This window comes from Gymnoscopelus microlampas (assembly GCF_963454915.1).
Source record: "Gymnoscopelus microlampas genome assembly, chromosome: 15".
NCBI lineage: Eukaryota > Metazoa > Chordata > Actinopteri > Myctophiformes > Myctophidae > Gymnoscopelus > Gymnoscopelus microlampas.
Window position 1 is genome coordinate 28,276,173 of NC_139952.1, and position 13,857 is coordinate 28,290,029.

Consider the following 13,857-nt stretch of genomic DNA (forward strand, 5'->3'; position numbering starts at 1 on the left):
CCACTGCAGTGCTGCATGGGTGTGTGTGTTTCTCCGGCAGTGGCCCTGTACTGGTATAGGAAGGGGACATTCATTGTTAGGCTTGCATTACAATATTGAAACTTGCAGGTGCCATGAAGCTGAACTCACGGGACTGCAGACATACTCCTCAGTCTAAGGAGTTTAATGTCTTTATCTACCCCCTAGTTTCTTTTTACAATAACCACAATTGTGCCAAATACCTCCATCTCCATCTACCCAGCTGCACATGGAGACGTTAATACGGACGCAACAATATGACATAAGCACCTCCGGTGACAACACAATCACAGTAGATGTACTATAAACGTGAGGAATAGAGGACCCAGAAATAGCTCAGCAGGTTCAGCTCTGCTCCCAGAGACAGCCAGGCAGATTAGAGGGTGCTTTATGGACGCACTGCAGATCACATTAACATTATTACATTCTACGGCAACGAGCACACGCGGGGGGAAAGATAGAAGAGAGGGGTGAGGGGAAGAGAGCAGAAGGGAGACGGAAGAGATGAGGGAGTAAAGGGGTAAATGGAGAGACTGGAAAGAGGGAATGGAGGAGAGACAGAGAGATAGAAAGAGGGAATGAAACTTGCAAGATCTGGGTGAAAAAGAAACTTGTGTGAGTAATTATCAGAGATGTTTTAAGGAGAGAGTTGGAAAGTAGGGAGAGAGAGTCTGTGTGTGTGTGTGTGTGTGTGTGTGTGTGTGTGTGTGTGTGTGTGTGTGTGTGTGTGTGTGTGTGTGTGCGTGCGTGCGTGCGTGCGTGCGTGCGTGCGTGCGTGCGTGCGTGCGTGCGTGCGTGCGTGCGTGCGTGCGTGCGTGCGTGCGTGCGTGCGTGCGTGCGTGCGTGCGTGCGTGCGTGCGTGTGTGTGTAGACAGACACGCTGAATCACAGATTTGGACTGATCCCAATTCTCGGTAGAGTAGAGGGCTTGGCCTGCAGACCAGAGTGGCCATCACAAACAGGAGTCAGATGGCGGTCAGCTTGTATTACCCCCCCCCCCCCCATCTCTCCCCCCCACCACACACACACACACCTCTACCCCCCCACACACCCAGACAATGAGCCGCATGACTGCACCTCTGGCTGTCATTATATACCGACCTGGAGGGCAGGATCAGCCAAGAGCTGAAGATGAGAAGAGAAGGGGTTAAAGGTTCAACTGTGTGTGTGTGTGTGTGTGTGTGTGTGTGTGTGTGTGTGTGTGTGTGTGTGTGTGTGTGGGGGGGGGGGGGGTGCGATGTAAAGATTACGAGCGGTAGTGCTAAAAGTTGAAGAGGACAAGTGAAGCAATGATGTTGGCGGTGGTGAGATGAGACAGGGAAAGGAATTAAGGAAAGGAAAGGAGGGTGGATGCGAGGGGAAATAGGAGAGGAGAGGAGAGGTCACTGGAAGGAGACGACAGGTAATGGAGGGTGTTGTGACGAGATGAGAGACCAGGCGGAATTAGAGGGACAGACGGTTTAAACAGCAGGTGTGTTATTAAGCAGCAGCACCAGGTTATATTTCACACTCCAATTCAACAGAGAGGTGATGAGGGGCGGGGGGGCAGAGAAGCCGCTTACCACTCACAATTCCACCGCTGACAGTTTCTGCCATCGCCGTGGTGTTATTGTCACTTCCTGCGACGAGGACACAGTCATTTTAATACCTGTCAAACCTCCGCGGGACAGGCTGACAGATGGCGTCAGGTATTGGCACCCTATTTTATATGCCTGCCCCCCCATCTCTCACAGTCTATATATATTGTGTATACAGTGTGTATACAGTGTGTATACAGTGTGTGTGTGTGTGTGTGTGTGTGTGTGTGTGTGTGTGTGTGTAGTGTATATATATATATAGTATATATAATTGTATATATCATTTATCAAATAAATAAGCAAATGCAAATGCAATTTGGTGTCGAATTGAGCAAACATGTCTGGCGACTGCACTCCATGGTGGATTGATAAAGGGATTTGTGCTGCTGATGAAATGAGAAGGCGGCGAACAGATAAGACACCCTGCCTCTCGCAGAAGAGAGTAGGTAGGAGATGGGAGTAGACAAGCCCCCCCCCCCCACCCCTATACCCCCCTTCCACCACTTCATTGCACAAAATAAAGTATAAATATTTCTTAATGAGCCAGACCGATATATTGGTCTGGCCGATGTATCCTGGTTTTTAAATAAATATAATTAAGCCCCATTAAAATGTGGCGCGTTGTGAGCTGATTGGTGTGTGATAGTGTTGAAACTGAAAAGTACTGAAAGTCTTCACCTATAATGACATACCCATAGGGATGGAAAGTCGATAGTTGTTATTAAAATGTAAGCTTTTTCAAATTGATAAGAAGATTCAGCACTTTTTTACAAAATATCGATCACAACATCAGAAATCGTATTTTTGAGTCCGATACCGATCCCTAATCGGTATCGGACTCAAAAGTCCGGCATTGGTCACCTGGTCGGGCTCTATTTCTTAATTCATTTATTTTATTTATGTGTTTGTTTCAACACAAGTTTGGAAAGAATGTTGACAATGAGCCAGCCTGTATTTCTTCAGTAAACTGAGTTAGCAGCGTTCCCTCCAGTCCAGCCCTCTCAACCAGCAGCTCAGCTCTGTGCCAGCAGTGATTTGGCTGCCTGCTGAACCGATTGTGCCATCCCGCAGCGATCTGGCAGCTGCCGCAGCCAATCACAGTGCACCAGTGTGACCTGGCAACATACGTGACCAATCGCAGCTCCCCGGTGAGTTCATTCAGGTCCCGTAACCTCCGGTGAGGCCACGCCCCCAAATATGCCCACACTGTCATTGAGTGAGTCTAGTTTTCGGCTTTTATTTATTGATTTATTTATTTATTCAAATTTGATCCAGATGGTGTGATATGGAAATGAAGCTTGCTGTGTGGTTTTGGCTTCCTGCAACTGTTTGGTCTAACAGAGGCTGACAGAGGGAATTTATTGACCTTTAAGAAGTGGACATAAATCGTCACAATAGTCGGGACTTCATCTGGGTGCTGTTCATATTTTAAACACTCAAATGTTGTCAATATAATGTAGGATGTTATAAAGAACCAGACCAGTCAGTCACCAGTATCAATATATGTAATTTTCTGTTTACGGGTTCTGACATATACTGTTACTGTATATCGTGGATAAATATATAGACCTATTCTAAATAAAAATAATCCCATAATCTTTGCACCCAGGACTCATAGTATGTTGGAGGGTTGGGTTCAAGACAAGTCAATGTATGCCTTTTATAGCTGCTGTGAGCATTATTTGTAAAAGCTATTCGATTTCTTTTTCTCTCTAGGCCCTCTGGGGAAACTCCCAGCAGGCCTATTAATGGATCCTGAGGAATTTGTATAATATTGCATTGACAGCTTCATTCCAGTATTTTCCTATTTTTGGATGTGACCAAAAGGTATGTAGATAGAGATCTGAATCCAGTTCTCAACGGTTACTAGGTGAAGAGCCTATTTTCAAAGTAATGTGGGGTCAATTAATGCTTATTGAACTTACTCTTAAAGAAAGTCTATCTCAAACGCAACCTTTGATTGACTGATGATTAAAAAAACACATTTGACACAAGGAATTAACAATCACACTTTGCCTGCAATTGAAATGACGGCAATCTGTTCAGGCTTACATGTGGGAAACAGACAGATAGGAAGATGTTGAGAGGTATATAATGAATTTGTAGAAGAAAGTATGCATGCATGCTACTGTTTCATGGCTCTACTAGATGGTAGAAATTAAACAGCATAACTTAACACTTCTATACTTAACCCTCTACACTTAATAAACTTGACCTGAGTTGGCCCTTTCCCTGTTTGCTCTTTTTTGCCTCTACACCAAATCTCTTCGCTGAAAATAATTGATCTACAAGCTTGTAGATCGGCTATTTTCAGTGCACGTCCCCCCAGAATAGAGACGCTAGGGTTCAAATGGTTAAGAGGCGAGAGGGGAGCATGACTCACGTTTCAACAACTAATTTCTTTACAGAGTGCATGGTGCAGAATACTTCATTCAAAACAGAAGAATCACCAGCACTTCACAGAAATGTCCTTTAGGTAGCTTTTATTTAATTAGGCATGGACGAGCAGCATACAAACTCGTTTCAGCAGAGCCTAACTCAGCGTGCCTAATTAGATAAAAAAGTACCTAAAGGACATTTCTGTGAGTGCTGGCGATGCTTCTGTTTTGAAAGAAATTAAACTGCATACATTGCTATTATTATTAGGGCAGGCCTCCTGGTGGAGATATGCACTCTACTAAGTGGATTTCAGAGGAAATCTAACCATGGTAGGCTTTGGAAAATATTCGGCAGTAATGTCAAATATACTGTTTGTAGTCAATGGGCTATACATGCCAGACCACCGGTATGGTCCTTTAACTATAAACAAATATGATGTATGTATATGGAAAAATGTTACTCGTTACTAAATGTACTGTTCTAGTTGTGCTACAGTTGATAGCTAGTTGAATTAACAGTATAGACCAGTAACTGAAATGAGTAATGTACTGTATAAATAATAATATAGTTTATTAGTTGACCATGATCCTAACTCCGGGCTGTGGATGTTTTCCTTTCATCCCAGCTTCACTTGGAGCCTGAGCTTTATTTTGGAACGATCCCCAAGGCTGAACACTGAGCCAAAGACAGACGTCCCATGAATATCAGATGAGGCCTGGAGGTTCAACAGTCCTAAACCGCTTAAAATACCTCCTCCCCTGTAGTGCGTCCACACTATCTCCTAGCTGCTTCTGTGTATAACTCTGGCCATAACAGGGCTGAGAGAGTTTCGAAATGGCAATTGAACAGATGTCAGCCTCAGTCAGCATATGCAAGGTGTCAGGGTCAGTCAGGGACGGAGGGGGATCTCTGCCACTTCCTGAGAAAGCCTCCTTCTGAAGGCAACACAGCCCTGTAATTAAGGTTTCATCTTAATTCCCCTCCCGTTGGCATCTCAGTAATGCTTGTTAGCTGGTGGCAGTCGCTCACACTATGCGAGATTTCATGTGTGTCCCACTTTGGTGGTAAGTGGAGCTTGGCCAGCTAATGAGACTTTCACCGGCCCCAGGCTTATGATGCAGGCCCAATGTCTGTTGTTACCATGACATTTCTTATCTCAACGTGTTTGTGTGTGATAGCGTATGAAACTCATATCATTTTGTCATGTCTTGTTGTCTGAATGCGTGTGTGTGCATGCAATTGTGCAGAGATATAATCTTGGTTAACTACTTAAACCCTATACAGCCCTATACAGCTGTATACTTTGTTGACCAGACTACCGTAGTTCATATAAACTCATCAAAGTCTTTGCCGAAAATAGCCAATCTAAGCTCATAACGTGTCGCATTGTGAGCTTGTAGAGCTGCGATTTTTGCAGTATTTCGCATATTTTGACATGCCCTGAATAGAAACACATGGTTCAAGTGGTTGATTTTCCACTAGATTTTGTAGATTGTTTTGATTATTTTGATTTAGATGATAGTTTCAACCATTATTCAACAATTTTTTGCCATCATTCAGTCTCATCCTGATTCCTACAGTATATGTACGGTCTCTTCGTTCCTCTCCATGAAGTGTGCATACTTAAACACAGACGGCCCATGGCCTTCCTTCCCTATGTAAAGACAGCTACAGCTCAAACTGTCAGCTCTCTCCTTCCAGCAACTTTTTCTTCATACTTCTCCTGTCATCCTCATCGTCAAAGCCCCGTCCCCAGAGCCCTGCTGAGACCTGCATACAAATGTGACGCCACGCAGCCACCCCTGACGGGATTTCATTTTTTGACAGACAAGGGGAGAACGTGCCTCTGTGCACGAAATGCAAACATCGCGGACCGACCTCCTTTGCATTCCAATCCGATCAAATTAACCTCAGTCAAATCAACGCAGAGGCATGAATTAATCATTACACCGCCGACCAGCTAATGAGAAGGCCATAGTGGACAGGCCTGGCACCAAGGGACCGTAACCATGGGCTACACAGTATAGCACCAGTACATAGGCTGAGGTTTTTAGAGGAGCAACACATTAGAATCATCTTATATTGGAGAACAAAGCTCCAGGCAGCTGTGTTGCAGGGAAACTGAACCACATGAGTATAGAGGAGGGAAAAGATAACATAGCGTGTCTTATGTTATATTGTGTAGAGGAAGCTCGGCCCCATGGGCTTTACTGCTTGGGCAAATATAGAAAAATAGGACTTGATGAGAGATGGGGAAAGAGACACAGAGGAAAATAAAGACAAAGGGGTTAGAAAAAGTACTAGAGAGAGAGAGAGAGAGATGTTGAGTCTACCACAGCAATTTCCCATTTTACCAGGCACTTCAGAGTGCTCCACTTACAAAATTAGCTCATTTTTTAAACCCCAGAAAATGGCATACCAGCTTTCCACAGAGTTAGTTCAATCCTACTGAACAAGAGAGAGAGAGAGAGAGAGAGGTGTCTGTCTGCCCATCAGTGCACCAATACATTATTAAACACACACACACACACACACACACACACACACACGCACACGCACACGCACACGCACACATGCATACATGAAGTTGTTTTGTATGTCTGGAAGGTACAGACATAGCCTACTGTAGAAGCATGCTTGTATGAGGGAAGCAGAACATTACTCAGAGTCATTATGGCTCAGATGCAGTACAGTTTGGTATATCTGCATTTTGCCCCATTTGAAATATTGATTCATGGTTTGTGGCAGGATAGTTCACAATGATAAAAAAAAGTTAATTCTCTAACGAATACGATGCTCTACCACTCAAAGAGGGGACAGTCAGTGATGATGAGCAAGAACGGTGTAGCTATTATGCTCCTCGGTTAATCACTTATTATTTATGAGAAAGAGATAAAACATCCAGGCAATGTATCAAAATATACAAAAAGAGAGAGAGGGCATTAAAAGCAAAAGGCTTGTTCAAGGTTGAAAAAACAGGCTGTATTGGAGTAAAAGCAGCGAGGAGGAGGAGGAGGAGGAGGAAAGATAAATGAGGCAGGCTGTGTTAAGGGATTGCAAATTCAAAGTGGATTGTGAAACGGAGAGGGTTATGAACACCCCCCCCCCCCCCCCCACACACACACACACACACACACACACACACACACACACACACACACAGAGAGACATACACCACCTCCTCCTTCTCCCCCTCACTCATACCACCACCACCACCACCACCACCACCCCCTCCTCCTTCTCTCGCCCACTCACTCACTCTCTCTCTCTCTCTCTCTCTCTCTCTCTCTCTCTCTCTCTCTCCTGCTCCCTCTGTAAACCTGGCATACTCTATTTCTCTCACACACTCTGCTGCAGTCAACGAAAAAATATAATGCACAGACCTGTGATCTTAACAATGCAGCCGCCGTTCCTTTTGTTCTTTTCACGCTGAAGGGTGTATATACGGATTACAGCATCAACGACGCCAAGGCAAAGCGACTCTTTTAGCCCCGCGTTTACCTGAGATTTCCCTGCACGTCGTCGTTAAATGGCATTTTAAAACCAAGACTTATTGACCTATAACACAGGCACGTGAAGCATTCAAAATAGACAGCGGTGACATACGGATGCATGAACGGTCTGTCGCGATCTTATAAGACATCCTTTTGTAGCGCAACATCTTCGAAGAGAGCCGTGAGTATGTAGGCGAATGCACAAGGCAGCAAGGAGACATGACAGACATACCGATATCAAACGCACAGATTCCTACCCGTTAATTGGTTGCAGAAATAAATCAAATCCGCCTTTGAATGTATTATAAAGACGAGGTGTTAGGCTAATATTATCACCACTCTCTGTGATGTGTCGTTTAAAACTAGGCTATTTCACAAGTTAATTTCAAAGGAGCTTAAAATAGCTCAATTCAGCACCTTGGACAGCGCCAATAAGGTGCCACAGCAAAGAATTAGCTAGTTTACAAATTGGACCAAATCTCGGTCCCTTCAAACGTCCTTTTATTAATCGAACTGGCCAGTTCAATTAGGACACATCAAGTCCAACCGTCCTTTATTATCATTGACCCCATCTGTCTCTGTTCATTACGTGGGTTCTTCTCCAACCGCTTATTGATTGCGTTGAACGTGTAGGGACTGCATGCGCGAGGATCATTTGCCAGAAAACCACTTAAATCCCAGCTCAGATTGCAATAGTTTCTCCTCTTGCTGTTCAGAGTTTGTGAGTGCTGTTCAGAGTTTCACGGCGTATAATTCAACACGTGGCTAAACACAAATTATATTAGGCTACCTTTACCATAACTTTTGAGCAGGACTAAAGAGGAACTGATTTTTTTTACTTTGAGTTAGTTAGGATTTGCACCAGGCAGAAATAAGGTAATCTGGGAACCCATCGGCAAAAAAAAGTAAAAAGAAAAAAATCCTTCTTGAGAGATTAGAAATAAGGTAACGCGACGTATAGCCTACCCATCAGGAAAAACTAAACAAAAACAAAAACATTTAAAAAAGACTTTATGTAGAGATGTTCTCATCTCTGATGTAAAGCAAAGGCGATGCACAGTCCATGAACCAACGCGCACTTGACATCGCAGAAGAAAGTTGAACGTCTGCATAGGACCGTCTGATTTAATTCATTGACTCAAACAACCCCCACCATGGCTCATCCTCCTAGCCAAGCTCTACGAGGGGACCGCCGCTCCATCCTCAGCCGTTCATTCATCCTTGCAGCGCTGACTTTCCTCCTGTCTTGGTCCTGCCCGGCTCTAGGCAAGAAGAAGCTCTACATCGGAGCTCTGTTCCCCATGAGCGGTGGGTGGCCCGGCGGACAGGCCTGCCTTCCCTCCGCTCAAATGGCTCTGGACCTGGTCAACAAGAGGACTGACATCCTGCCGGATTACGAACTGGAACTTATACACTATGACAGCATGGTGAGTAATATTTAACCAGCTCAACTCCACCGCTATTAGAGATCATCAATCATGCATCGGTTGTCATTAGTGGTGGGAAGAAGAACATGCAGACCTGTGTAATGCCAACTTAGTGTCGAGTGAAGGTATCCTGCCTGTACAGTATAATTACATGGTGTGTTAGTAAATTTATGTAAGGGCGTCATACCGTCATTAGAATAATGAGCTGTGCTTTTGTGCTTGTAAAAAAACAAACAGCATATGGTCATAATAAACAAGGTCATGGCCCCAGAGAAATGTTGTGCCATAATAATTGCATCAGTGTGCATGTTTCCATAAGTGCTGAAGGTGCAGGCTTGTGTACATTCAAATATAATACTCTCATGTAATGGCTGGGCTGTCTAGTGGTCACCTCATCAACTCTCATGGTCCTTCGATTTCCATTTGCTTTGACTCTGACCCAGCTCCTAGTGGCTGCTTCATTTTTCTGTCCCTCTCTCCCGCCCTCCCTCCCTCTCTCTCTCTCTCTCTCTCTCTCCCTCCCTCCCTCCCTCTCTCTCTCTCTCTCTCTCTCTCTCTCTCTCTCCCTCCCTCCCTCCCTCCCTCCCTCCCTCCCTCCCTCCCTCTCTCTTCTCTCTCTCTCTCTCTCTCTCTCTCTCTCTCTCCCTCTCACCCCCCCTCTCTCTTACTCTTTCCTTCTCAGTCCCTCACTCTGTCACTCACTCTCACTCTCACTCTCCCCCCCTCATCCCTGTGATCACGCACTACATGTCAATGTACAACACCAACAGTATATAATCAGTTAAATACGTTAATGTTTTAAAAGCATTGCCATGATAGGTCCGAACCTCTCTACATTGGAACCCTGTTTCAAAAGACTAAAGTGGGGGGTGTAGAGGTTGGCATGACAACAGTAACCAAGACAACTGCAGTTCAAACATACACAGATTTGGCTTGATGGAAAAGGAAGGATCATGCACCTTAATATCGTTGCGTGAACGGGAACAGATGGATCGTGGGTGATGTAAGCCCGTAGCTAGGTATGAGAAAGCCGCATTGAACGCAGTTAGCCTTAATGTCAAAAGTGCTGGTCAGAGCAGCCATCTATCATAGGCACTTACATGACCACAGACAGTCTATTGAAGTGCTCTGCCAGGGCAGCTGCAGGATGAGAGGAGTAGCCCTGCAGACAGGAGTAAATACATGCTGATGGATCTACTACCCATTACGATTCAGCACCACAGACACCTATGCCAAGAGCGAAAAATGCCTGTGTCATCAGGAGGCAAACCAACCAGAAAATCTCTCGCTATAGTGAATCTAGTTATTCCCCATACCTCGCCCCGCGATCGTGAGGTACGCTCATTAAATATCTGTCCAGGCGATATGGTCGTTAAATTTGAAGACCGTCTCAAAGGACGGTGTGGGGGGACATGGTGGTGACGTAGAAACTGAGACGGATAAATTTGGCCATCTCATTTGAATGCGTAGGATAGTGACGGTGATTTCCCCCAAGTGTTGAGGCTAAATCAATGAGTCAGTTGCCACGCATACCGCTCTGAATTACTGTCAGGTTTTGTTTACAATTTAAATTGTTTGATTCAGGAGTGGAGAGGACAGCATTCTCCAACTCCCCTGCTACCGAGCTGGTCCGACATAATATCATTAAACGTGGGAGAGAGTGATAACTGATATAGCACCATCTTATGTTTTATGAATGGGTTTGAGTTAACCTTCATGATACTTCCCCTGACCAAAGAACATAAACTGGGTTGAATTTTGTGACCCAACGGAAATCAGCAGGGCTTTTATGCTTGATTTATACTTGATGCATTGTTAGCTTTAAAAACTACATCATAGAGTTTAAATTAGGCTTTAGAATTCAACCAGTAATTTCCCGTTCCAGTTTTAATCAAAACTGTATTTAAAGCTAGACAAACCTTTCCATATCTTTTGTATTATGTATGTATTATTTCATTATTAATTGAGTTTTATTTAAGAGTAATTAAGAGTATGCTGTATACCGTTTTAAAATATTTTGTAGGACACTCAACCTTGTATTTACAGACTTTCTTCTTGAGGATATTGACAGCTTATACTCAAGGTCCCTGCTGCAATCTCCTCCTGTAATTATGATTGATTGAAATTCCTTTTATGGCTCAAATACTACTTATTTTCTCTGTCATCATTGATATTTCAACAGATAAAAATAGTTCACAAACATGCAGTGCATCTACGACACGACTCCGCCAGGCAGCATAAGTGTTAGCAAATGTTATGAAACCATTCAAGTACAAAAGTATATATCTGTCTATCTATCAAATAGACAAACTTGTCCATTTGCCTGCCTGTCAATCAATAAATCAATCAATCATTTCTATATATCCATCAATCAATCAATTTCTGTCTGTCCATATGTCCGTCCGTCTGTGTCTCTGTCTATCCATCTCATGCTTGTGCATGTTGTTTTTAATAAATGTGACACATTGGAAACCAGCTGCATGCTCGGCGTCCCCTGAGTGTGCCAGGGACAATTTACGATTTACAATTTAGGCATTTAGTCGACGCTCCTATCCAGAGCGACTTACAAAGTGCAAGATGGGAGTAAATGGCATGAACAGAGAGATGGGGTGGGGGTGGTGTGGGTGGTTGGGGGGCTGCAGTATGTCGCTAACAGCCCTCCCGGGAGTCTGGCTCACCAGCGGCTCTTAAATCCCCAAACACGTCGGTCAGACAGCCAGTGTGGCTGAAGTGATAGTGTTGGTTCTGGTTCCCCTCCATTCATTACCCTGCCAGATGAGCAGAATCCTCACTCACCACGAATCAGTCATGCTCATTCACCCTGAAGTTAATTGGGGCTCGCAATGTTAATTGTCCTTTGTGTCTCATGGAGTCTGTGTGATTTATGTAAATGTAGATTTGTACTGATTTGTCTCATTACTAAGATTTGTGGGGAGGGAACCGTTTCTTATTCTGCCAGAATAAGTATTGTTCATGTAGAGCACAATGACATTTGCATAATTATAGCTTCATCGAATCAAAATCCATGCTCATTCGTTCTTTTTTGTCTTTGCCACTGTACCAAAATGTCTATATCCAAGTCCTTTCTGTGGTCCCACTGTGCCCGCCGACCCTCTCCCAACCACAGGATCAATGATCACCATTCCCACACCATTATCATTTAAATTGCTTATTGATTTTTCATTGAGTGTAAGCTAAGAATAAAAATCCCAATGCCATTCGTTAGGTTTGGACTCTAAAGACAATAGAGCCTTACCTAGTGGGTAAATGTTTTTCCCAACGTCAACATAGATGAATGTTGTCCCCCCTCCCTGGAAGAGTGTTCTCAGGAGACACGATCTGGGTGTCCTTGAAACGTGTCTCACCTTGTCGCACTCTCTCAGGCTGTTTGTGTATTGCCGTGGGCAAACCACTGTGAAATGAATTGCTGACTCTCTCGGTCCGGCACAGTGCATTTTACCTTCCACATATGTTTGTGAGCCATTTAAAGCCCTAGTGGTGTGCAGTAAGGGACGCCCATCCTCCACCTCCATCTTTATTTGATCTGTCTTGCTAACCCCCACTCGCCCCATCCCTGCTCTAATGCTTACAGAGTCTCTCTCTCTCTCTCTCTCTCTCTCTCTCTCTCTCTCTCTCTCTCTCTCGCTCTCTCTCGCTCTCTCTCTCTCTCTCGCTCTCTCCCTCTCTCTCTCTCCTCCTCCTCCTCCTCTGTCCCCAGTGTGATCCAGGTGAAGCTACCAAACTCCTGTATGACCTTCTGTACACTGAGCCCATTAAGATTGTCCTGATGCCAGGCTGCAGCTCAGTGTCCACCCTGGTGGCTGAGGCCGCCCGCATGTGGAACCTCATCGTGGTAGGTTCTCTTTCTCTCTTTCTCCCTCTCTGTCTGAAGCGCTGGTCTGATGTTTGCTACACCTTGGCACACGCTAACCCGAGTCCACCCGATGTTATATATTTTACACGCATCAACTTGATCGATGCTGATGTTACTTGACAACACAGATTTTACACAATGTAGCGCTCAACAAATCTGTCTATTGTAATTGACTATTTGTCAATAACAATCCTTTCTTGCGTTTTTTTGCTACCAGAGCAATTCTTTTAAAAATACAGGAAAGGACTCGGATAGGAGAGACTTGGCATACATTGGTACTACTGTGGGCCAAATGAATGCCCAGTGAAAGTGAATCTGACTCTCCAGGGCTATGTTGGCAATGCTTGAGTGCATGCCTCAGTCAGCCTGCCACTTTGACAAGGCAGCAAGAACTCCTGAGTGCACTCGGCAGGAGAATATTAACCTGTTGGAAAGTGGGCACAGGAACTCTGAACCACTAGTCCAGAATACCAACTACACCGTGAAGAAACCACACAACATGGCTTCATTCAATTCAGGATGCTGGAAATAAGAGCATGTGCCGTAGGGAAGTGATTCTCAACGTTATTAACTTCACTGACTCCCAGTTCGCTGTCGGGCAGAAACCAGCTAACTAAATTTTTCAACTGTTTTATTCTATTCCCAACCTGAATGAGTTTTATATCCCTGGGGGTCCCGGCCCACAGGTTGAGAACCACTGAGTTATGTGACTTTGAATTTTTACTTTGCATAACACAATAAAAGCATAAAAAAGGAACAGCACAAAAATTGTCGAAAAAAGTAAATAATGATAGCTAAAATGTATATAGCGCTTTTCTAAGTACCCAAAGTCACTGAAAAGGAAGGAACCAACTTTTAATAAGAAAAAAAAACTAAAACAATAAAGAGGAAAAGCTATCCTGAAGAGCTGGGTTTTGAATGAGGTTTTGAAGGAGTGGAGGGAGGGGGCATTTTTTATATGGTTGGGGAGTGTATTCCTGAGGCAGGGGGCAGCAACAGAGAAAAGCCCTATCCCCCCAGGTACGGTACTTGGCCTGGGGGACCTCCAAGTGGTTGGCTTCACTGGACCTGAGGGAACGGGAGGATAC

At 44.4% G+C, this 13,857-nt stretch overlaps 1 protein-coding gene across 1 annotated transcript in view; it reads left to right on the plus strand.

Annotated features, from left to right (window-relative positions):
- Positions 1 to 8,754: 8,754 nt before the first annotated feature.
- Positions 8,755 to 13,857, plus strand: part of gabbr1b (gamma-aminobutyric acid (GABA) B receptor, 1b) — a gene marked incomplete at its 3' end in the record, with an annotated part of 44,251 nt that continues 39,148 nt past the window's right edge. The window contains exons 1-2 of the mRNA XM_084079820.1: positions 8,755 to 8,895; positions 12,614 to 12,748. Coding sequence (XP_083935946.1) covers positions 8,770 to 8,895; positions 12,614 to 12,748 — 261 coding nt within the window. The 5' untranslated portion in view covers positions 8,755 to 8,769. The remainder of the gene's footprint in view (positions 8,896 to 12,613; positions 12,749 to 13,857) is intronic.